Here is a 26,833-nt window from a genome sequence, read left to right as displayed (position 1 = left end):
TTATGCATTACATGGTGTGTAATTTGATTGACACAAATATCCAGTCCCTCCAGAAAAACGCGATTATGCGATCGCTGAATTCAATGCAAAATCAGCCAAAGTCCGCATATTTATGCGGGGCCGCATTTTTTTAAATACGCCGCACTTTCGCCGCATAAATTGGCGATTTCCGTGCAAAATATGCGGGGTTTGCATGATTTCATAATCCTCGCATTTTCGTTGCAAAAAAGTCACATGTATCTTAGCAGAAAGTTGAAAAATGTTGCGTTTGCTTCACACAAGAGCAGCCATTTCCCCCTGTTTCCATGGGAACGTTATGAAGTGACGCAATTACGCGACAGGATAGCTCAGACAGACTCACGGAGGCGATCGACATCTCACAAATCGAACTCGTATTCTGTCTGTCGCACGTTCTACCGTCACGTCGTTACTTAATAAACAACATAAGATATAAGAAGTAGCATCAAACAGAAATTACCCGCACACATGGGGTGTTCGAGGCGCACATTTAACACTGCAGAGAGTTCAACAGGGAGCGCGCAGCTCTTAAAGGGGCCACACCTTATTTACACTCGTTACAGTCTGAAATAAAACAAGATGAGAAATTAAATATTCCCAGCACTTTCTATGATGTAGTATGCTTGCTTATCAAAGGAAGTAATAAGAAATGACTCTTACAATAGCCTAGTGAGAACAGGGTGTTGGGGGAATCACTTTTTTTCTCTTTTTCATCAAACCACAATTTTTGCAAGTTCCCTCAATTTTTGCAAATTCCTGCAATTTCATCGCATAAAATTGCATAAATATCCCGCATATTCCATCGCATTTTTAAAGAAAACGGGCCACATAATCAATCAATTTTTGCTCACAACAATCACAAAAAAAAAAAAAACTCCACGTTTTTCTGGAAGGACTGTGAGTACTAGTATGGTAAATGTTAAACATAAATCGCAAATTTTTTCACAAATTTTTGGAAATTACCACCACAAAATCAGTCAATTTGATCGCAAAAATCACACAAAAAAATCGTGAAATCCTGGAGGGACTGAATATCAGTCATTATCTAATAAATATTTTGGGTCATGTAATTAACTGCAAATGATATGCAAAATTGTGTGCCTCAAGACCCTCTTTAGCATAGCTTATACAACAAATAAGAAATTTACATAAGATTGGCCTCAGACAGACATTCATTCTTGAACAGAAGGCCAATCAATCATCATTTTGGCTGTAAGTAGGCATGCCGAGACTCCTCCCATATGGTAGTGACAGATGGTAAGCTCCATAGGTGTTGGCATTCTCAGCTCCCTACAGAAAACTCATAATAGCCACACTGCGTACCATCAATATACAACTCTCAGCACATGCTCATTTGCTTGTGCACATTGAGCCCAGATCCAGCTCTGTGATTCTATAATTTTGGGGGTCATTTGATGTCTATTACCGAAAAATTTCATCAGTTCACCTTTTCTTTTTTTTCTTCATTAATTTGCTTTAAATAATCATTCAAAATATTTGAAAATGAATCCAAATGTAGAATTTTAATAAAGCCCATAAAACATTATTAATTTCTAAATAACGATGGATCAAGTTTTTTTTACTTTGTTTATTTTTTATTTTGCTACTCAAAATAAATAATATATATCAGTAGCAGTACAGTTATATAAAGTAAATTACTATAGGTCTTGTGTTCTACACATTTTTAATTTAAAATAAAATCAGTTTAATAAGAAAGGTTTGAAAGGAATAAGAAAGGAAAGAAAGGACGTTTTATATCAAAATGCTATTACATATGCTATGTAAATTATTTAAAGAGCCAAAATAAATTTGGTAACACTTTACAATAAGGTCTCATTTGTTAACATTGGTTATTGCATGAACTAACAATGAGCATTTGTTACAGTATTTGTTAATCTTTGTTAAAGAAGTAGTTCACTTTTAAAAAAAACTTTTGCTGATAATTTACTCATCCCCATGTCATCCAAGATGTCCATGTCATTCTTTCTTCAGTCGAAAAGAAATTAAGGTTTTTGATGAAAACATTCCAGGATTTTTCACCATATAATGGACTTCAATGGGAACCAAATGGTTCAAGGTACAAAAGACACTTTCAGTGCAAACTGTTGAAAGGGCTTTAAACGATTTCAGACAATGAGTAAGGGTCTTATCAAGCGAAACGATCGCTCATTTAATAAATAAATAAATAACAAAGTTTTATAAGCTCAAATGCTCGCTCGCTCTCTTCTGTGATGCGCGTTCGTGACTCTCCTATTCGAACTGGTTCATCAAAATGAACAAATCTTTTTTCGTGTCATTTGGTTCATTCAATGAACGAAATGAACGAGTTGACACTGGAAAAGATGATGTTCATTTTGATGAACCAGTTCAAATAGGAGAGTCACGAACGCGCATCACAGAACAGAGCGAGCGAGCATTTGAGCTTATAAAACTTTGTTATTTATTTATTTATTAAATGAGCGATCGTTTCGCTTTATAAGACCCTTATTCATCGTCTGGAATCGTTTATTATTATTTATTATTACCGTTAGCCATTTGAACAGTTTGTAGTTTGCACTGAAACTGTCTTTTGGACCTTGAACTGTTTGGTTCCCATTGAAGTCCATTATGGAGAAAAATCCTGGAACTACTCCTTTAATGTTAGTTAATAAAAACACCACCGTATATTGTTTTTTAGTTTGCTGTGCATTGACTAATGTTTAGAAATACAACTTTTGTTTTATTTTAATAATGTATTAGTAAATCTTGAAATTAACTTTCAAGAGATTAATAAATTATGTAGAAGTATTGTTCATTCTACTAAAGTAGGAAACTAATGTAAACTAAAGAACATTATTGTAGTTTTACCATAGATTTAAGATTTCAACAATGTTACCCATCAAGTGGCAGCTAAACACTGTTGGTCTTATTCACAGATCACACAAACTTTTACAAAATATTACTTAAAATTATAACTTACCTCTAATTTTTAAAGTATAACTATACAATAAAGATTGTTTCTATATTTAGGGATACATCTGACATCAACCTTAAAAATGATTTATTCTCCACATTAAATTAAATTCTTCACAAAACAATTACTGCTCTTAGGTATGTAATGTGTTTAGTCAGTTGTTACTTGTGTGCATGTTAAGGTCAACATTTTGTAATATTATATAGAATTCTATGGTAACAATTTATAATAAGTGTACAGTAATAAAGTCCTTACAAATCATTTGCAAACTATTTAAGCCTAAAATTGTAGTCATTGATATATCAACAGGCTATATAGAAATAGTGATTAGATAATGTTAGATATTTTTGTTATGCTTTAACAACTTATTAACTATAAATAGTTATCATTTTAGATTAGGTTTGTATTCCATAAATAGAAACGCAAATGAAAACTGCATGAGCATCAATAGTGTGGCTCCTCGCTCTTGTGTTTCAGAATATAAATAGTATATTGACTGACTATTTCTGCTATTTCAGACTTCAGGTGTTTTTTTTTCATCCTTCTGTGAGAGATATTTCATGACTATTTTTAGGATTCCAGTTTTAGCTCTTGGAGGAGGGATGTTATGGGCTGGGGGAGGGGTGAACAGCACTGGGAATGAAAGCACAGAAACGTGGGGGATCATGGGATGGGTGGGACTACACACTATGATCAACCAGACATTCAGAGGTTTGCCCTTTTAGAGCCAGCATTGTGACAGGGTCCTCTCAGGAAACATTGCAGAAAGAGACGAGATGAATGAAAACATCATGTTCTTTTTTTTCGATATCTAAATAATCTTAAAATGAGGTGAATTTACATGAGAAGCTAAATAGTTTTAAGTTTTTGGTTTTAAGAGAAATATATCATGAAATTAGTATAAACCATACTAAAGTTTGATCTATGAAATCTATGTAAGATATTATATATCTGTGTCTATATAGATATTTATCTATATCTATATAGATATTTTCACATAAGGCATAATTCTTAGCCCAATTAGTAACACAATTTTGCATCTATGTAAATGTATCTTTTTTTAAGTATGTTTACTATTATTATTATTATTTTATTTTTTTTTCACTCAAAAACATGACAAAAATACTGATTACAAAAATGATTTTTGCAGTTTGCAGGACCCATTAATGCTTTTGACAAACAATCAGCTGGTCCATGCCACACAAAACAAGTTGAGTTACCCTAGCAACTACTGGGTTTGCAACGATAGCTGTTTATTTTTAGAAACAGCTTGTGATGTGTGTGCAATAAGAGGTTAAAAGCGTGATATCACACATCAAACATGAATAGAAACGGAAATACAAGATGACTTATTAGATTAAACTTTGAGTAAATTTCTTATCTATCTTACAGCCTTTCTTAATAATTAGAGTGTAAATGTACTGATACAATTTCCTGAAAAACAAATTGTCTATAGTACTGTAAGTGGCAATAGATGTGAGAAGGGAGCTAATGAATTAGACGCAGCACTTGAATTGAATATAGACTAAGTTTGCAGTAAGTACCAAAGAAATAGCTGGAGCATTCTGACACATATTATGTTTCAAACCTATGACATTCTTTCTTCTGTGGAACACAAAGGGAGATGTTTCGAAAATGTCCATTTTCATACAAATAAGTATATCATGTCTGGGACGTCAAGACAGAATGTAGTTACTTATTGTGCATTATATTCCAAGTCTTTAAATTTAAAGTCTTTAAAGGTTTTGTTGTCCATTCTGCCTCCTGATGGAGTTTTGGTTTCTTGACACTGTCGCCTTTTTTCCACCTTTGCTGCCATTGGTTTGGCTTGCTTAGTTGGGGACATTGAATTTAATATTTAATTTAATATTCATCAATAATATTGATCTGCCTGCATTGACACTATTATACAAGAACTGAACGGAACTGGGCGGTGACATCACGGTTTACTCCAGAGCGGCTATATGTACTGTATATATACAGTGGGGCCAAAAAGTATTTAGTCAGCCACTGATTGTACAAGTTCTCCTAGTTAGAATGATGTAATTTTCACTTTAACTATGAGAGACAAAATGAAAAGAAAAAAAATCCAAGAAATCACATTGTAGGATTTTTAAAGAATTTATTTGTAAATTATGGTGGATAATAAGTATTTGGTCAATAACAAAAGTTCAACTCAATACTTTGTAACATAACCTTTGTTGGCAATGACAGAGGTCAAACGTTTCCTGCAAGTCTTCACCAGGTTTTCACGCACTGTAGCTGGTATTTTGGCCCATTCCTCCTTGCAGATCTCCTCTAGAGCAGTGATGTGTCGGGGCTGTCGCTGGGCAACACGGACTTTCAACTCCCTCCACAAATTTTCTATGGGGTTGAGGTCTGGAGACTGGCTAGGCCACTCCATGACCTTGAAATGCTTTTTACAGAGCCCCTCCTTCGTTTTCCGGGCGGTGTGTTTGGGATTATTGTCATGCTGGAAGATCCAGCCATGTTTCATCTTCAAGGCTGTCCCTGATGGAAGGAGGTTTCGGCTTAAAATCTCACGATACATGGCCCCGTTCATTCTTCCCTCAACACGGATCAGTTTTCCTGTCCCCTTTGCTGAAAAACAGCTCCAAAGCATGATGTTTCCACCCCCATGCTTCACAGTAGGTATGGTGTTCTTGGGATGCAACTCTGCATTCTTCTTCCTCCAAACACAACGAGTTGAGTTTTTACCAAAAAGTTCTATTTTGGTTTCATCGGACCACATGATATTCTCCCAATCCTCTTCTGGATCATCCATATGCTCTCTGGCAAACTTCAGACGGGCCTGGACATGTACTGGCTTAAGCAAGGGGACACGCCTGGCACTGCAGGATTAGAGTCCCTCTCGGTGTAGTGTGTTACTGATGGTAGCCTTTGTTACTTTGGTACCAGCTCTCTGCAGGTCATTCATCAGGTCCCTCAGTTAGTTTTTTTATTTTTTGCGCACCGTTCTCATGATCATTTTGACCCCACGGGATGAGATCTTGCGTGGAGCCCCAGATCGAGGGAGATTATCAGTGGTCTTCCATTTTCTTACAATTGCTCCCACAGTTGATTTTTTCACACCAAGCTGCTTGTCTATTGTAGATTCACTCTTCCCAGCCTGGTGCAGGACTACAATTTTCTTCCTGGTGTCCTTCGACAGCTCTTTGCCATGGTTGAGTTTGGAGTGTGACTGTTTGAGGCTGTGGACAGGTGTCTTTTATACAGATAACGGGTTCAAACACGTGCCAATAATACAGGTAATGAGTGGAGGACAGAAGAGCTTCTTAAAGAAGAAGTTACAGGTCTGTAAGAGCCAGAAATCTTGCTGGTTTGTGGGTGACCAAATACTTATTTTTCACCATAATTTACAAATAAATTCTTTAAAAATCCTATAATGTGATTTCCCGGATTTTCTTTCTCATTTTGTCTCTCATAGTTGAAATGTACCTATGATGAAAATTGCAGACCTCTCTCATCATTCTAAGTTGGAGAACTTGCACAATCAGTGGCTGACTAAATACTTTTTGGCCCCACTGTATATATATATATATATATATATATATATATATATAGACCATTTTACAAGATGTAAACAACACTGGTCCAGAAGCACTTCCTGTTTCCGTTTTTTAACACTACATAAAAGCTGGGATAAAATACAACCAACAGAACATTTAAAACAGAATCGAAAAGTTAAACAAACATCTTTAAGATGTTTTTTTACATGTGAAATAAAGAAAACAGTTACAAACTGAAACAGGAAGTGCTTCTGGACCAGTGTTGTTTACATCTTGTGAAATGGTCTATATATATATATATGGTAGACCTTTAATTTTGTCTCCTGCTTGATGCCAGTCTCCCATACAGAGTCACGTAGACATCCAAAGGCTGCCCTGGCCTTGACAATCCTGACGTTAACTTCATCATCTATGTGCCACATAGTTTAATGCGATTATGGTTACTATGATTATGTGCTTAATCGAATTAGTTTGATCGAAGTATTGTTTACATGAGGTAAGGTTTAATCACAATATTGCCCAAATCCCATCATAATTGCATTATGAGGATGCATAAATGCACTCAATGACACCAAATGGCATTGGTTCTTTCATCTCTCATAACTACACCAGGTTTTAAATATGCATAAACAAAAATTTGCATACAAGATTTTGTGAAGGAGAATATTTTCTTTTAAAAAACAGCTGCCCTGGGGTACAATTTCAGGCTTCTCTGAACATGCAGGTCACATATTATATTAGGTGCCTTTAACTATGTACTTATATTTAAAACATTTTAATATTAATTGTTAGGTACAAAGTAGTCTCAGTCGCCATGCCCACGTTAGCTGAACGTCTGACGGGCTCTTAGGGAGTTTTGAAGTCGTCACCTGATTGGTTGAATTCTACAGGATTTCTGGGTGACCCGTCACATTCTTTAACTTTCTACCGGGAAACAAAGCCGTTTTGATGCCAAACCCCCTCATGGAAGAAGAAAGCCATCGTGTTTACAGCTATGACAATGAGCGCTTATCAATGAACTAAAATCAACGGATTTCCAAAAGTCTGCGGCGCCACTGTTGCAGTAAACTTGCACAGGGTTCTTAAATGAATAATTTATTAGATGCATGTCTGTTATTGTCTATTATTGGGACATCTGCTTTACATTTCCACACCCCTAAACATGACATGGAACAAAACAAACTGTGATTGGTTGCTTTACATGTTGGTCAGACGTCCTCTTGGCCAATGAAAGCTGCGATGGAGTTTGTACATGAGAATTTCAAAACACTTTTGCTTCTATTGGGTTATAATATGGTATGGTAAGGTTAGGGACTGGTTTGGTGGTATGATTGTTAGGTGTAAGGGTCAGCAGTGTAATTATCAATGTATGTATAGATTAAGTGCATTCTATCAAATTATAGAACCATAGTGCAATGTTCTTTTTGAAGCTTGATTGCCTCAAGTCATCATATTCTATTGTGCTATGGAAAAAAGCAGCACATGCATTATGCATAACATTTTTGAAATGGCCACAAAGTAATTTCATTTTTAGGTATGAAATTACATATTCCTTGAAATGTTCTGGCCAAGATTTCCTGGCATACTGTATATCCTGCACCCTAAAACCCACCATTTTAAAATCAATGATTTTTTCAGACAGAGTAAATTAGCAATATATGATATTTTAAAACGGTATCACTCCTGAGATTACGTAAAGAGATATTTCCAAAGAGAATGCCCATATAGTGTGCATTCATGGATGCGCATTCTGGGAGTAGCTTAAAAAGGTCACAGAACAAAAGGTTAATTGAGATGTTGTGGATCATAGAGCTACTAGAAAGCACTTCTCTACTTGAATTATCAGCAGACTATAGTAAAATGTTAATTGTAAAATAAGAATAGCGATATGAGACTTGATTGGGCATCAGTAGAGTCGTGTTAAAGGGATAGTTCACCCAAAAATGAAAATTAAGCCATTAATTACTCACCCCCATGCTGTGCCAACCCCAGGCGAGCATTTGTGCTTATAAAACTTAAAATAACAAAGTTTAAGTTTTATAAGCACAAATGCTCGCCTTGCTCTGTTCTGTGATGCGCGTTCGTGACTCTCCTGTTCGAACTCGTTCATTCACTCACTCAATTCGTTCATTTCGTTCGTTGAATGAACCAAATGACTCGAAAAAAGATTCGTTCATTTTGATGAACGAGTGGAGAGTCACACAGAACAGAGCAAGGTGAGCATTTGAGCTTATAAAACTTAAACTTTCTTATTTATTTATTAAATGAGCGTGATAAGACCCTTATTCATCGTCTGGAATCATTTAAAGCCCTTTGAATAGTTTGCACTGAAACTGTCTTTTGGACCTTGAACCGTTTGGTACCCAGTAAAGTCCATTATATGGAGAAAAATGCTGTAATGTTTTCATCAAAAACATTAATTTCTTTTCGACTGAAGAAAGAATGACATGGACATCTTGGATGACATGGGGGTGAGTAAATTATCAGCAAAAGTTTTTAAAAAAAAAGTGAACTACTCCTTTAAATTCAGTCGATGGATCTGGCTTAATTACAGAAATTTGAGTGCAAAATGCATTTTGTTTCTAATAGAAGTCTTCTCGTTCTTGTTCCCTAATAGCTTGTTTTAATGATGAATTGATTTTAAAGGGATCATGAACTGCATTTTTTTTTTTTTTTTTTTTTTTGCCGAATGCAGTCATAATTTAGAAATAAATGGCTGTTTTTGAATTACTGGGTTGAACACTACCTTTAAAGGCACATATCTCCTTTAAGGTTTCAATATAAATGCCCACTGCTATGATTGGGTATCTTTGCATAATATATTTGCATTTAACATGTGAAACTGTTAAAAAGCCATATGATTATACTGCCCTACAAAGCAAAAAGGCAGTAACTGCAGTTTTGGTAAAGCATTAATTATTACAATTTTCATGACATTCAAGGCATCCTTTGTTATGTGACAAAACATCTTATGTTAAATGCGTGTCGTTTTAGAGAAAAATGGTAGTCGTTTGTAAAGTAACTGCAAAAAGCCCTAGCAAAAGTAATTTTTCTCAGTTCTGCACTCTGCGTAGTTACTGCCTTTTTGCTTTGTAGGGCAGTATAGTTGCTGCAATTAACTAATCATGGAAAGTGTTATGTTACTGTAATGGCAGTGTTTTGTTCAGCACAAGTTCACAGTTCCATGTGAATTCTCTAATCATATCGAAAAACAATTTAAACATGAGATCCATTATGCAGTGTACATGTTTTCAATGATTATTACAAAATTTTTGCCAAGAGAGCAGAACTCGCACAGAACTGAGTGATTGAAAGCTCCAGTAATGAAGAGAGTGTTCTTTAATCACTTTATATGTATTGGCGATCCAAGCCATTTTCTGTTCTTTGCCATTTTGGGGCCTTGCACAAAGGATTTGATGCGTGAAACTTTTACGTAGTGTAAAATTTTACTTCGTCTTTGTCAAGTTACAAAACAAAAACCAGCTAAAATCACGATATGTACAAATTACACATGCAACAAAATCAATCAAAATATATAGAAAAGTATTACAAATTTGTTAACAAGATTATAACACTTTTACAATAAGATAATGCATTAACTATCATTAATGAGCAATGCATTTGTTACAGTATTTATTAATCTGTTAGTTTTATTAATACAACTGATAATTATTTCATGTTAGCTCTGGTCCATTAAATCATATTAAAATGCTTAAACGATGATATTAACTTTTGATTTTAATGATTTATTGCTAAATGTTAACATAAATGAACATTAACTAAGATGAATAAATGCTTTATACGTATTTTCCATTCCTAGTTCATACTGATTAGTAATAATTAATCAATTTCTAACTAATGTAGTCTAATGTGTACAAATGAAACCGTATTAACAAGTGTTGATCTGTGTCTGTGTTCTGAAACGTACAGTATGTTTTTATAGCACAATGAAAATGTATGCCAAAAGGAAAATATGAGTTGTCAATTTATGACCTCTTTAAGAAAACTATGCCCATTGGTTCCCATTAAACAGAATAACCATTTCTTTTTTGTATTTTAATGCCTTAACATGACACTACACTTCTTCTTTAAGGCAGTAGCTATACTAGACTAAGTTCGTATTTCCCAATTAATGACCAAAAGCTATATTGTGGCAAAATGTATTTTTTTGCAAACAACATAAATCACTACAATTACATTGTGATATATCGCAGTAAATGTTTTACCAGTTACCTTTTTCTTTAGAGATCTTGTTCATAAAATGATTTTTCTTCACTCATCTCACCCACTAACCATCAGTATGGTTCACTCTCAGAAAAAAAGGTACAAAAGCTGTCACTGGGGCGGTACCTTTTCAAAAGGTACACTTTTGTACCTAAAGGGTGCATATTGGTACCTTAATGGTACCATGAAGGCACCAATGTGCACCCTTTAGGTACAAAAGTGTACCTTTTGAAAAGGTGACAGCTTTTGTACCTTTTTTTCTGAGTATACAATAACATTTTTCTTGTCATTCCAAAATGTTATGTAGTGGTAATGGCTGATTGGCTCAAAAAGCAAACACAGCAGTCTTCAGGTTGCGTACTTCTTGGCACTAGCCAAGTAACTGCCAATGAGATGAATGCTAACTGATAGTGTTCTCCCGTTCTATTGCAGCTGCCTGGGTAGTACTTATAGACCAACAGTAAATACGGACTAAAAATGTCACAGGTTCAAAGATATAAGCAACCTGTCAAATGAAGAATTACTGAGACCATCTGTCACTATTGTGCCCTTAGCACCAGGTTGCTGTCTTTGCGAAAAGTGCACTGTGAGAAAAACCTCTTCATGAAAATAAGCTAGATGTAGCTTGCTTGTGGCAAAAAAATCCTACACAGTATTCACCCAAGCCTCAACAGACCATTTACGGACTAGCTGTTGTCTCCAGTTGAGTTTTTGTTCCTTCCGATTTTTCTTCCTAGCCTTAAATTTACTTTGGAACAGTATGCACTGTGAATTGCATAATACAATTGAAATACTGAATGTTCCAATGGCTGCATCTTAGTTTTTTTTTTTTGTTTTGTTTTTCTAAATATGTGAGAGTAGGCTCATGGAATTGAGATTATTTTATAGGGAAACTAAAACAGTAAGATTCACAAAAACTCAATTTTATTCAGTGATTTCCCCAGATTCTGTATCATAATCTAATTAGGGACCCTCTTGGAATTGCTCCGTTTATTTCAATTATTTTGTTAATTTAATAAAAGCACATATGATGGAGGCATTTGGTCACTTATTACAGTATCTCTTATCTTGATGGCCAATAATGAACTTTTAAATGTCACAATTGCTTGCTTTGATATGATATCATATGATGCATATATGATGCATATATATATATATATACACTCACCGGCCACTTTATTAGGTACCCCATGCTAGTAACGGGTTGGACCCCCTTTTGCCTTCAGAACTGCCTCAATTCTTCGTGGCATAGATTCAACAAGGTGCTGGAAGCATTCCTCAGGGAGTTTGGTCCATATTGACATGATGGCATCACACAGTTGCCGCAAATTTGTCGGCTGCACATCCATGATGCGAATCTCCCGTTCCACCACATCCCAAAGATGCTCTATTGGATTGAGATCTGGTGACTGTGGAGGCCATTTGAGTACAGCGAACTCATTGACATGTTCAAGAAACCAGTCTGAGATGATTCCAGCTTTATGACATGGTGCATTATCCTGCTGAAAGTAGCCATCAGAAGTTGGGTACATTGTGGTCATAAAGGGATGGACATGGTCAGCAACAATACTCAGGTAGGCTGTGGCGTTGCAACGATGCTCAATTGGTACCAAGGGGCCCAAAGAGTGCCAAGAAAATATTCCCCACACCATGACACCACCACCACCAGCCTGAACCGTTGATACAAGGCAGGATGGATCCATGCTTTCATGTTGTAGACGCCAAATTCTGACCCTACCATCCGAATGTCGCAGCAGAAATCGAGACTCATCAGACCAGGCAACGTTTTTCCAATCTTCTATTGTCCAATTTCGATGAACTTGTGCAAATTGTAGCCTCAGTTTCCTGTTCTTAGCTGAAAGGAGTGGCACCCGGTGTGGTCTTCTGCTGCTGTAGCCCATCTGCCTCAAAGTTGGACGTACTGTGCGTTCAGAGATGCTCTTCTGCCCACCTTGGTTGTAACGGGTGGTTATTTGAGTCACTGTTGCCCTTCTATCAGCTCGAACCAGTCTGGCCATTCTCCTCTGACCTCTGGCATCAACAAGGCATTTCCGCCCACAGAACTGCCGCTCACTGGATGTTTTTTCTTTTTCGGACCATTCTCTGTAAACCCTAGAGATGGTTGTGCGTGAAAATCCCAGTAGATTAGCAGTTTCTGAAATACTCAGACCAGCCCTTCTGGCACCAACAATCATGCCACGTTCAAAGTCACTCAAATCACCTTTCTTCCCCATACTGATGCTCGGTTTGAACTGCAGGAGATTGTCTTGACCATGTCTACATGCCTAAATGCACTGAGTTGCCGCCATGTGATTGGCTGCTTAGAAATTAAGTGTTAACGAGCAGTTGGACAGGTGTACCTAATAAAGTGGCCGGTGAGTGTATATATATATATATGCATATCATATCATATATGAATATGATAACATATCTTCTGCATAGAAAGCTGGTACATTAGGAGGCAATTAATTGCCTTCTTGATTGCATAAAGATGCCACTTTGCTTCAGTTGTTTTAGCCAATATGCTTTAGATTTGTGTAATTAAGAAGTGAAAAGAGCTCAGGGACTGCTGCAAGAAAGACTCTGTGCCAGATCACATTTATTTCACTAACTAATAGCCAGCCTTTCTATGCTTAAGTCCACTACAGCTATTTTTGGTTGACGTTGTTAAAGTAATTCATCCCAAAATAAAAATGCTGTCATTAATTTCATATCTTTCTAAACCCCGACAGCTATTTTTTTTTTTCATGAAACACAAATAGATATTTTTTTTTAAAGATCCCTTAAATGAGCTCTTTTCCATACAACACAGTTTTTGAACCTGAATTCTACCTTCAGACTTGGTGTTTTTGTCCATTTTAGAGCTGTACAAAACATACAATTTATGTGGTACAGCAATAGATTATATCTAAAACTGGTTTTATTTAAGTCATAATACTATCTAATATGACTGGTTCACCATGATCACATTAGCCCTTTTCACATGGCAAGCAACAGTGTTCTAGCTTTTTACCGGACACAGACCATTCACACACCAGTTCCAAAATACCAGTAAACTCTGTGATGATGTCATCAACCAGAAGTGACCTCTACTGTACAGTTGTTGACTAATCTCTTCATTCGCCCAGACGAGGAGAGAAGCGTAATTTGTTAACAGTGCTGAATAAACGTGTCATCTGTGTCATAATTTTATGAAGGACTCAGAGCCGTTGGTCTTTTAACGGACTCTGATTGGCCCAAATCCCTCATACGTGCAAAATAGCGGTAATTTTTGCTCTGCGTTCACAAAGCGCATATACTGGTAATTTACTGGTATTTACTTCCCTTTCTGGTAAATTGCCGTAACCAATTTACCTGTATATTTTAAAAGGTCCTGTTCACGCATGATATGTTACCGGTAATTTACCAGTAAAGACTGTATAAGGCTAATAAGTTCTTAAGTTGGACTGAAGTATATTTTGGGTCAGACCTGGCGGAAATAACTTTGTCAGATAGTAATGGCACATGTTCACTTTCAACAGTTAAGGTCAGGCAATTTTTGCAACCATAAGCAGTGGCAAGGAAGCCCTTTGCCTCATGGAGGCAGACATGTTGACTCACCGGACAGTGGCGGCAGAGCAGACTCTGCCAAGGGAAGACACAGGCTCACTGAAGGGAGCCGTATAGTGGAAGAGAGCACATATGGGGTCACCGTAGGGGCCGCAACATATGGACCCAGCCTAAATCAGGTTCCACACTGCTTACGAGTGGTAGGCCTAACACCAGACGTTCCGCACGTCCGATGTCGGAGGGGTGTGGAGGAACTCAACAGGGTTCGGTTTAAGGGAACTCGACTTGAGTAGAAGGCGCACATATCCAGTCTATAGGAGGGGAATGGCGCAGCAAGCCGACACTTGAACCGGACTCATGGTGAAACTGGCTTCAGGAGAAGGGAGCCCATGTAAGCAGCGGTTCAAACTAAGTGTTGCCCAGCCCCCAACTCTAGAATCTGTCAGCAAAGCACTCTGTCAACGCCCAGGCGGAGCACACATTCATTATAGAGGAACTCTATAATACCTAAGAGGACATCTCAGAATTTTTAACCGAAATGAAGGCAGCCACCATCAGTGGGCCAACTTTGCTTGGAAACAGCCTTCCCTCTCTGCTGAATCTAACCGATACGAGCTGGTCTGAGGTCTAAGGCTACGTTCACACCGGACGCGAATCGCGCGTCAAATTCGCGCCTGACGCGTCTAGTTTGACGCTTGACCACTAGTGTTAATTCGCGTGTCAAGAGCGAAACTGGCACGCGTAAAGTTTGAAGCGAAATTTACGCGCGTCAGAATCAAAATCCGTTGGCGGCCATTGTTTTTATGTCGACCGAGCATTCATCAAGAGAGTTACCGCTCTGTATTTACTCTGGAGAGCAGAACAGCGGCGTGGGGATCATCGTCGCCGTATATTTGTGTCCACCGGACCCTTCGGAGCCGAACCGTTTGGCGAGTTTCACCATTTGCTCGCTCCAGGAGCTGCGCTGGATGACGGCCGCTGTTAGCGGTACTTCCGCCTGTCATGCGCCCAGTTTGATGACCTGTTGTCCCGCATCTGAGCGAGGATCACCCTCGCCCTCATCCACCTAATCTAGCTGTCATTTATTTTTGTTTTGATGATAAATAGAGCCAGCCTTCAAAAGTTATAAACCTGTCCTGTGATTTTTTTCTCTCTCACGTCCAGACACGAATTTATGCACAAATGTTGATTGTCTTTACAACATAATACTATTTCTAAATATGGAATAAATAATACAAAATGAACATGTCTCGTATATAGAAATAATGTTTTAAGTGATGAAACATTTGCTTTGTTGTGCATAATCCCACCATGCATTTAGTCATATTAACAAAATAATTTATTAAAGCATCCAGACACTTCACCATGTGAGCAAGCAGCTAGGCTCCTGATTGGTTAACGCGGCGCGAATTCACGCCAAAGTTCAGATTTTTCAACTCGGGCGGCAGACGCGAATTCGCGTCAAACGCGTGAATGCACAACGCTCAATTCGCGCCATTCGCGCCAACTTGACGCGCGAATGAGGCGTATTCGCGTCTTCCGCGCCGCAGGAATTTTTCACGCGCGTAAAGCGTCTTTGCATTGACTTAACATTGAAATCATTCGCGCCTGACGCCCTATTCGCGTCCGGTGTGAACGTAGCATTAGGCTTGCGTTCTGTACACGTCAAACTGCTATGAAGCGGATGGACAGAGAAAGCCTGGGCTGGGTCTGACTCTTCCTGGGCAGCACTTGCAGGCTCACCACCTGATCCTATTACGGGAGAGGTAGGAACCTTGGGCACAATCCCAGGCCGGGGTCTCAGCTCATGAGAGTAGCCGGCGTGAACTCCAGGCACAATTCGCTGACTGAAAGCGAGCAAATCCCTACCCTCTAGTAGAGACCATGCGAACAGGAGAACTGTTTTCACAGAGTTTTTAACTCACTGCCTGCAGTGGCTCAGGGGCGGTCTCTGCAGTACACTACCATAGATGAGGCCCAAGAGGATAAAGAGGGGCGCATGGACATTTTCCTTAGAAAGATCTTGCTTTCAAGATCTATTCACGGCTAAGAAAACTCACTTAAAGAATACGTTCCACTTCTAATGCGTAAGCACACTACCTCTTAGGGGGTGCTCGTAGAAGTGATGGTAACTACCTCATGTTCCTGTGATATCCACCTGAACCTCCGTGTCCAGTGTAGGACTGGCCCGGGTTCTCCAGGGGTCAGAACGCAGGTGCCATCGTGCCCCATCCCTGAAAATGTGTTCAGGGGAAGTCACGAAGGCTGTCGAGGGGAGCAAGGTCTGGTTGGGCCAAAAAAGCAGCAACTATTACGCACATTATAGCCCACCACGAATCACGCACACCAATTCCATTTGGCTCATTCACTAGTACTCGAAGAACATTGGCTCTCTGATACGCATTCAGTCGACCCCATTCCCCATTCAGTCGACCATCGACTACATCCGAAGTTATCGACTGAAAGGAAACCCCAGTTCTTAGGGAGGTCAGTAGTGATACCTTCTGTTAGGTAGCTAGCTATAATAATTTCACAAGTTTAATTAATATCCTTAGGGGTTAAAAATAAAATTCACCATGACATTACACAACATTACCGGTGTTGCTGTATATTCTCTGACACAGAGAAGGCAGTGACATGTGAACTCAAGCTTTCATATCTGGAAGTATCTGCATTCATCTATTTGTGTAGAGGCCTACTTGACAACAATTCTAGTCTCATAAACATATAGGACTATTTGCATTTGCAGTTTCCATTTAACTACTACTGTTTGTTTTTTTCTTTAACACTAAATTGTATGATGTTTTACACTCTGGTGGTTTCTGCTGAAGCAATCACTCTGGTCTTCTGCCAGTCACTCTCTCTGTGACTGCAGCACTGAGCATCCCTCCAGCTTAATTTAATTTGTTCAAGACAAGCACTGCTGCCATGGCCCCATGTCTTTTCTTGGCCTCATCACAAGCCCTGAGCAACAGGACAGTCACTGACCCAGCCAGGACTTCCTTCAAGGTCACATGATGTTTGTTTGTTTTTTTCCAGACAGAAATAACGGGGAGTTCTTTTCTGTTTTGCTCTTGTTGCAAGAGGCAAGTTACATTAATTATAGAATTATGCCATTTAATTAAATATACACAGCTTTATGAAATATTTCATTTTTGTCAGCCAATCAAGTCAAATACAGTATATTTCTGTAAAGATTTGACCAGTGTCCTAGGCATCTTATTTTTCTAACCTTTGTCGGTCCCACTTTATATTAAGTGGCTTTAAGTACTATGTACTTACATTGAACAATAAGAACAATGTATTATTGTGTTCCGGTTGTATTGTAAAACACTTTTGCTGCTATTGAGGTGTGATACGGGTAAGGTTAGGGACAGGTGTGGTGGTATGGGTCGGTTTAAGGGTAGGTTAAGGTGTGAGGGGAGGGTCAACTGTGTAATTACAAATGTAATTACATAAATTAATTATAGCTGGAATTTTAAAATATAAGTACAATGTAAAAACATGTATGTACACAATAAGTCCATTGTAACAAACTATTAATTTCAATGCAAGTACATAGTACTAAAAGCCACTTAATTTAAAGTGGGACCCATTTGTCTACATAATGTAAAAGTAAGCTAACAATTTTTTTAAAGTAGCTTTGCATTGGGGTCCTGATTGCATCTTCTGACTCTACATTATATACATATTGTGCATAGACAACCTTATTGGTTGAGAAGCAATTTGAAAAACATTAGTATGAATGCAGTGAGATGGATGTTGCTTGGCAACTAAAAACATCCTCATTTTACACTAATTAACTATATGACATTGTGGAAGAATTGTTTATTCCAATAGTTATTGTTATGAAATGTTACTATTCTGGTGTCTTTTCAAATTGACATTTAATCATAATAATTGTTAATCGTTTTTTTACCCTGTTCTGTTCTGCATAACATCACTGTAAGGCACACCCTCAAAAAAATAAATGCAATAATTCATATGTTCTCCATTAAACTGGGTCACCATAAAGTGAACTTTTCTGTACCTCAATATCAGTACCCCTGGGAAGTATAGTGCTTGTGCTTATATAACATTGCTGTGGCTATGCATTTTCTATCTCTGATCCTCATTTGTGCACATGCCCTCATCAGCCAGGCTGCTTCAGTCACAGTTTGTTCCCTAAGGTTGGCCGCCATCTGCCACTGCCGCGCATGACTAGCTGGTGACCTATAGCCAATGATAAGAATAGCCATGGTGTAGTGTGCAGCTGCAAGTTGAAGCCTAACGTCAACTGACATCCTGCTCTCTCACACAGTATTGTTGTTTGTCCATGATGGAGCTGTGGTCCAAAAAAACAAGAAATTGGCGAATTTGTCCATTTAAGAATGTAGCTAGCACTCAAAATAAACTCAAAAATAAGCATTATATTTTCACAGCATTATTAATATGTTTATAAAAATACAATTGTGCATTGCTTGTACATGTTAGTTCACAGTAAATTAATACAAATTTGAATTTAAAAAGATACTAGTAAATGTTGAGTTTAACAATAAGATGAACAAATTCTGTACTAGCTCATTGGTAGTTCATGTTAACTCATAATATACATTTTTAAAGACAACTGACAATAATTACCAACAGTTAGTTCGATTCTGATTGACAACTTTCTTCAATTTAGAACAATTATGCAAGATATGTGGTGGTGATAGATATTCAAACAAAATCATGATATGGGGACTAACTGGATATAGTATGAGATTTCATATTGATGTTTTTACAGTTTCCATACACCCGGTAACAATTAGGCAATGCTACATTCCAAGACGATCTTTTGACATGTTTCCACCATTAAAGTTCTCTTGTGCTTTCATTTAAATAATGCATTGTGTAGTCGTGTATACAGTAGCTTCTGTACTTTACAATAACTCACATCTGCAAATATTCACTGCAGTGTACAGACATTCCATGCTCAAGTGGGGAAGCAAACACGTGGAAGTGTCTGTGTTTGTGTGTTTGTGTTCAAATATTCTGAAAATGTTCTCAACACTTTAGTGGTTTTCCATGGTATGTGTATGACCTTTAAAATGGAAGCGTTTGCAGAATATCACAGTATTCAAGTGGGTGTAAGATGTCATTTATTTTCTTGCAGTTGGACGGTGAAGAGGAGCAGAATCGGTTTGAAGAAGGGAAAGCACGCTACCTGCAGAACAAGGCAAAGAGACTCGCAGATAAGGAGCGTCATCAATGATTTTAACAACGCAAACACCATATTGTGTTGTAGAAGAAAATTCTGGTATAATAGAGCATCAACGTAAAACGTACTATATATAATATATATCAAGAACCTCTCTTATTCTAAATGCAGTTCACCTAATAGAAAGAAAAATATAGGTTTAATTAACTGCATTTACCAAAGCACGTTGTCTATACTGTATGTATCTTAAGTGGATTGAAATATGTTTTATTGTAACAAGTTATTTGTGAAATCTGCATAATTTATTTATGCACTAATAAAAGCCTAACAATGCAGCATCTGATTTCATGTGAAATATCTATCCATAATGCTGGATTGACAGATTTGTATAGACCATTTCAAAAGATGTAAACAACACTGGTCCAGAAGCACTTCCTGTTTCAGTTTTTTAACACTACATAAAAGCTGGGATAAAATACAACCAACAGAACATTTAAAACTTAATCAAAAAGTTAAACAAACATCTTTAAGATGTTTTCTTTACATGTGAAATAAAGAAAACAGTTACAAACTGAAACAGGAAGTGCTTCTGGACCAGTGTTGTTTACATCTTTTGAAATGGTCTATAATCAAATTGCTTTTAAGTTTAACTGACAGACAGATAGATCAGTAAAAAGACTTAGGGCTCTATCTTGCACCCGGCGCAAATGATTTTATACACAAACGCATGTCTCATTCCTATTTTGCACGCGCGCAAAGCGGGATTTTTCCCTCAAAAGATGCACGTCGGTAAACTTGGGAATGAACTTGCGTTCCCTGGGCGGATCGGCGCAAAAAGAAGGCGTGTTTCGGCGCAAATATTCCCTGGTGTTATTTTACACTTCCAGAAAACAATTGCGCCACTGACCAGAAAAAAACCTGGTCTAAAGTCAGTGGCGTGTTGCGCGTTGTTCATAATGCTATTTTAAGCGCATGCTTGGCCATAATGTAGCGGGTGCACAACGCACATACACTTTGATTCTCTCATCAACACAGATGCAGCAGTTTTTATTTTTGCAAACCATACATTATAACACGGAAAAATATTAACACATGAGGGAAATCATTGTGGTTTACATGACGATGAAAAAACGTCTCGGTTACGTATGTAACCCTCGTTCCCTGAGTAGGGAACGGAGACGTTACGTCAGAAGTGACGGAGATTGGGGGTTTCGCATAGAAAGCCAATCCTCTTCGAGTATTAAAACACGAGCCAATGGCATGCAATGCCTTGGGGCTGCGGAAATTTGCATAGCGTACTCCGCCCTACTCCGTGAGTATAAAAGGAGGAAGTGAACGCAACCGCAGTATGTCTTCGCTGAGGAGCCAAGACTGAACTCGGCCTCTACCCAGCGATACAGCAGAAGTGGCAGGGAGACGTAACGTCTCCGTTCCCTACTCAGGGAACGAGGGTTACATACGTAACCGAGACGTTCCCTTTCGTAGTCACTTCGAGTTACGTCAGAAGTGACGGAGATTGGGGGTCTGTGCCATCACGCCATCTTCAAGCTGTCTTCCAGTGCCCTGCGAAAGACTGAACCCCCGAGCCTTACCTCTTTTTTTTTTTTTTTTTTGGGGATCCGACTTTGACACAGGATTACCAAGGTACACTGGGAAACATATCCCGAAGGGGACATGCTACCAGCTGCCTACCGAAGGGAGGACTTAAGAATACACATATGGCCCCATAGGAACGCATATGGAACACTGGAGTACCAACCGCAGGTGGCTACTGATTTAAACTCCAGGGGTGGCAGATGGCTTGCCAAGGGAAGACACATGCTCAGAGAGGCTTACAGTGGATAATACACATGAGACGGTTACCATGGGGAACCGTGCGCATGGAGGCACCTAGCTAGCATCCAGAGCAACGCAGTGGTGCCCGCATCGTCGGTGCTGGAGGACTCAAGACTTCAATGGAGAACTGAGGAAATATCGCACTTATCCAGTCCGGGGAGTGGAGTGGCGAGCAAGCGAAGACACCTGAGCGGATCCAGAACTGGCCGAAACGAGTACGTGAGAGGATACCGGCTCAATTCGCAGATATAGAATCTGGCGAAGGTGTTGGGTGTCGCCCAGCCTGCAGCTCTGCAGATGTCTGTTAGCGAGGCGCCGTGCGCTAAGCCCAAGAGGAGGCTACACTCCGAGTGGAATGGGCCGTCACACCAAGGGGGCACGGAAGGCCTTGCTGCTGGTAAGACAAAGCAATGGCATCCACTATCCAGTGGGACAGCCGTTGCTTTGAGAGAGCCCTTCCCTTCTGGCTCCCCTCATGACAGACAAAGAGCTGGTCTGAGGTCCTGAAACACTGCGTTCTGTCGACATAGGTGCGGAGAGCACGTACCGGACAGAGCAGTGCCAAGGCTGGGTCTGCCTCCTCCAGGGGCAGCGCTTGCAGGTTCACCACCAGGTCCCGGAGGGGAGTGGTAGGAACCCTGGGCATATATCCAGGCCGGGGTCTCAGGAATACGTGAGAGTAAGCCGGCCCGAACTCCAGGCACACTTCGTCAACAGAGAGTGCGTGCAGGTCCCTTACTCTCCTGATGGATACCAATGCAATCAGGAGTGCTGTCACATAGGACAGGGCAAAAACTCTACCGACTGCAAAGGCTCCAGGGGAGGCCTCTGCAGAGCACCCAGGTCTACTGAGAGGTCCCCAGAGGGCAGGAGGGGAGGGAGGCGGATTTAGCCCCCTCACTCCCCTCAGGAACCTGATGACCAGGTCATGCTTCCCATAGACTTACCTTTCACTGCATCATGAGACGCGGCAATGGCCGCGACATAATCCAAAGGGTGGAGGGCGACAGCCTGCGCTCCAACCCCTCTTGCAGGAAGGAAGCATGACTCCGATCGAACATCTCCGGGGGTCTTCTCAGCGAGAAGAACACCAATTGACGAAGAGGTTTCACTTCAACGCATAAAGGTGTCATGTGGACGACGCTCTTGCGGAAGTGATGGTTGCCGCCACCGCAGGTGGCAGCGAACTCAAACCTGCCTCGTCCCGTCCTGGAGCCACACGTGCAGCCTCCAAGATCGGGACGAGGGTGCCACAGAGTGCCCCGTCTCTGAGAGAGTAGGTCCGGTCTCAGAGGAATAGGCCAAGGAGGTGCTGTCGCGAGGAGCAAGAGTTCGGAGAACCACGTCTTGGTGGGCCAGTAGGGGGCTACCAGCAAGACCTGCTCCTCGTCCTCCTTGATCTTGCACAACACCCGTGCAAGGAGGCTCACTGGGGGAACGCACACTTGCGTGGGCCCCGTGGCCAGCTGTGCGCCAGCGCATCCGAGCCGAGAGAGCCGCGGGTCAGAGAATAAACTGGGCGCAGTGGGACGAGTCCCGAGAGGCGAACAGGTCTAACTGTGCCTCCCCGAACTGGTCCCAAGTCAGCTGGACCGACTGGGGATGGAGTCGCCATTCGCCGGAGATGGGACGGGCCCGGGACAGCTCGCGGCTGCCCGGTTCCGGTCTCCAGGAATGTAACTGCACGAAGGGACCTCAGGTGCTTCTGACTCCATATCAAGAGGTGGCGGGCGAGCTGCGACAACCGGCGCGAGCGTAGACCCCCCCTGGTGGTTGATGTACGCTACTGCCGTAGTGTTGTCTGAGCGGACAAGCACATGCTGGCCCTAGAGCACGCTCGGAAGCGGTGCCGGGCGAGCCGTACTGCCAACAGCTCGAGGCAATTGATGTGCATGAGGCGCTGGGCTCCTGTCCAGGAACCGGCGGCTGCATGCCCATTGCACATGGCACCCCAACCCGTGGTAGACGCATCCGTGGAGACAACGAGATGCCTGGAAACTCGCTGAATAGGGACCCTGTCCGTAAAAAGCTGAGGTTCGACCACGGGAAGAAGGATCGGCGGCACGTCGGAGTCACTGGAACTCGGAGCGAGCCGCGATGCCATGCCCACCTCGGGACTCGATCGCGAAGCCACAGCTGAAGCGGTCTCATATGAAGCAAACCGAGCGGCGTTGCCGCGGCCGCGGATGCCATATGCCCCAGGAGCCTCTGAAATAGTTTCAGTGGAACCGCACTCTTGCCCTCGAACTGTCGAAGACAAGCCAGCAGTGAGTGCGCGCGCTCGTTCGTGAGCTGCGCGGACATGGCGACCGAGTCTATCTCCATGCCGAGAAAAGAGATCCTCTGCACGGGGCAAAGTTTGCTCTTTTCCCGGTTGACCCGAAGGCCCAGACGGGCTAGGTGCCGTAGCACCAGGTCTCTGTGTTCGCAAACCTGAGCTCGAGAGTGTGCTAGTAACAGCCAGTCGTCGAGATAGTTCAGGATGCGAACCCCGTGTTCGCGAAGGGGAACAAGGGCTGCCTCGACGATCTTCGTGAAGACGCGAGGGGACAGAGCTAACCCGAATGGGAGAACGGCGTACTGGTATGCCTGGCCCTCGAAGGCAAACCGAAGAAACGGTCTGTGTCGAGGGAGAATGGAGACATGGAAGTACGCGTCCTTCAGGTCGATCGCTGCAAACCAATCCTGATACCGAACACATTCGAAAATGCGTTTGGCCGTGAGCATTTTGAACGGTAGTCGATGGAGAGAACGGTTCAAAATGCGCAGGTCCAGGATCGGTCGTAACCCACCGGTCTTTCTTGGGGACAATGAAGTAGGGGCTGTAAAGCCCGGACCTCACCTCGGCTGGAGGGACCGTCTCGATTGCACCCTTCGCCAGCAGGGTCGCAATCTCCGCTCTCAAGACTGGGGCACTGCCACCAACCATCGTGGAGCGAACTCCCCTGAAGCGGGGAAGAGACCGTGCGAACTGAATCGCGTAGCCGAATCCGATCGTTCTGATGACCCAGCGGGAACCCCGGGAAGCGCTAGCCAGGCTTCCAGGAAGTGAGCCAACGGGGTCATGCGAACCACAGACGTCCCCCCGGAGGGGCAGCGAGGCGGGTCGACCGGCATGCGTGCAGGAGTTACCCCGTCCGGATGCACCGTCGAAACCCGCTCCCCGACAGAAGAGACCAGGGAAGGCAGAGCGTTCCACGGGGGTCTGTTCTGCCGGGGGTCTGGCGACAGAGGGGGAAGGGATTGGCGTAGCCCGGGGACGACACACGCACCCTTCCGCGCCCTCCGAGACAGAGAGGAATGAACGGGGCGACGCACTGGACGTCGTGCGCGCTCATTCCAGTCTGTGTGCTCAATGACAGTGTCAGCTTTTCCTCAACCAGCTCAGGGAGCTAGCTAGAACAAAAGATTCTCCACCGGCCCTCCACCGGGGAAGGAGGGGCCCTGCCACCGCCTCCTGAGAAAAACCATGACACTATCACTGAGCGGCCCGCCTCAGGAACATCGCTTCGCCTGGCATCTAGCGGGGCACGCGGCCTGAGGGGGGGCTCTTTTCTTGGGACGCTTACCTGTGGCCTCCTCCGCGACGCGAACCGGCTGAAGGCTGCTGCTGGGGCCGCGTGGGAGGGAAGGGAGCCGCAGGGGGGGCGTCCTCGGCGGCGAGCTGGCGGAGGCGTCCGAGCCGACGGCTGGTTGGAGGCAGCAGCTGGCCGTCGGGGCAGAGAAACCGCCTTCGTCTGCTCCTAGGCGGTCGAGAAGTGCTGGGCAAAGTCCTGGACCGCACCGCCGAACATTATGACGCTCCTGGACCACAGCGGTGGGCATCACCTGACCAAGGGAGCGAGCGACCGCCTCCGTGACCCGTTTAAGGACAAGGTAGGCGACAGGCTCGCAGCTCGCTTGGTCCGTCACCTCCTCGTGCACATTCCTGAGCAGCTAGCTTTGTAGGTGCTCATCATATGCAGGGCGGAGGCTGCCTGTCCCGCCGCTCTACAGAATCGCGCCGCCATAGACGACGAGAACCCATAGGCTTTGGAGGGGCATCTGAGAGCAACCGCCGGTTGACCGGGGGAGCCCCAGCGTACCCACAGACAGCCGCATCGCCGAGGGGAGGAAGGGCGGGGAACTAAGCACGCTTTTTTATTTATTTATTTTTTATTTATTTATTTATTTTTTAGTGCGTGTCAGTTCCGCATGCAACTCGGGGAAAAAAGGAAATTGGGGTTGGCCGTGGCCGTAAGGCGGCAGCGTTACCCAAAAACCAATTATTCAGCCGCGAGAGATCGGGGAGGGGCGGAGTTCCACCCCCACCCGATGCTCACGGACGCCCGAGATAGCACGGCCATCATCGCGGGATCAGACACGGCGGCGCTGACGCTCCCGAGGGAGGCAACGCGGCCGCATCCTCACTTCCCGAGGAGTCAAGCCCGCCTAGTGATGCTGTGATCGACATCGCATCATCATCTGGAGCGCTGCCCGAAGCAGCCGGTGCCACCGAAGAAGCAACCGACTGAATCGAACTAACGCTCGCTGGCTCTCGCACTGAGGCGGGAGGTGTGGCCCGAGGAATCGTCGGGGCTTATCCCACACCATCACCGTAAATCACCAGGTCCCCGGGTCGACGGGCCCCCTATGGAGGAAACTGATCGAGCGGGGGGGACCGGGACTCTCACTCAAGTGAGATCATTGAGTCTCGACCTCAGTGTAGAGATGGTCATGTTCCCACAGAAGGAAAATGAGTCATCCACGAACGCTGCTGCTGCATGCTGAAATGCCCAGGCATACAAAGCAGCGATCGTGACCATCAGATGACGACAGAAATCAATCACACCCAGAAGAGCACGGGCGAACCGTCTTTAAAAAGACGTGCGCGTGCAGCTCTTTCAATGAGAGGAGGAAATTCACTCTTTCAGCGCTGAAGCGACCAGGGAGAAGCGCAAAGTCTGGCAGACCACTGCTCAGATCGCAGGCGATGCAGAATCTCGCTGGGTACCGCCGTCACACCAACACTGAAGAGGACGCTCGTCTCGAAGAGTCTTGAACAGTGCTTTCAGGAGTGAAGAGGTTCTCTTGGCTCCGAAGCGAAAACATACTGCGGTTGCGTTCACTTCCTCCTTTTATACTCACGGAGTAGGGCGGAGTACGCTATGCAAATTTCCGCAGCCCCAAGGCATTGCATGCCATTGGCTCGTGTTTTAATACTCGAAGAGGATTGGCTTTCTATGCGAAACCCCCAATCTCCGTCACTTCTGACGTAACTCGAAGTGACTACGAAAGGGAACCTTATTACCCATTTTTTAAGGGTTAGTTCACCCACAAATATGTCAGTATTTACTCACCCTCATGTTGTTCCAAACCTCTATGTGTTTATTTGTTCTGCTGAACACAAAGGAAGATATTTGGAAGAATGTTTTAATCAAACAGATCTCATTCCCCATTGACTACCATAGTATGTATTTTTTCTTACTAATCATGAGATCTGTTTGATTAAAGGGATATTCCACCGGGTTTTCATATTAAACTATGTTATTCCCTTAATTAAGA

The 26,833-nt window shown here is 42.3% G+C and overlaps 1 protein-coding gene across 8 annotated transcripts in view; it reads left to right on the top strand.

Moving 5' to 3' along the window:
* The window catches only part of acot7 (acyl-CoA thioesterase 7), a 93,840-nt gene extending 74,052 nt beyond the window's left edge, over positions 1–19,788 (top strand). For all 8 annotated transcript variants that reach the window (XM_089119328.1, XM_039663774.2, XM_039663775.2 and 5 more), the window contains one exon: positions 19,409–19,788. In XM_089119328.1, coding sequence (XP_088975454.1) covers positions 19,409–19,507 — 99 coding nt within the window. In that variant the 3' untranslated portion in view covers positions 19,508–19,788. The remainder of the gene's footprint in view (positions 1–19,408) is intronic.
* Positions 19,789–26,833: the final 7,045 nt, after the last annotated feature.

Source organism: Pimephales promelas, chromosome 14 (assembly GCF_988280905.1).
Source record: "Pimephales promelas chromosome 14, fPimPro1.hap1.1, whole genome shotgun sequence".
Classification (NCBI taxonomy): domain Eukaryota; kingdom Metazoa; phylum Chordata; class Actinopteri; order Cypriniformes; family Leuciscidae; genus Pimephales; species Pimephales promelas.
The sequence above is the reverse complement of the archived record's forward strand: the minus strand, read 5'-3'. Positions and strand labels throughout refer to the sequence as shown.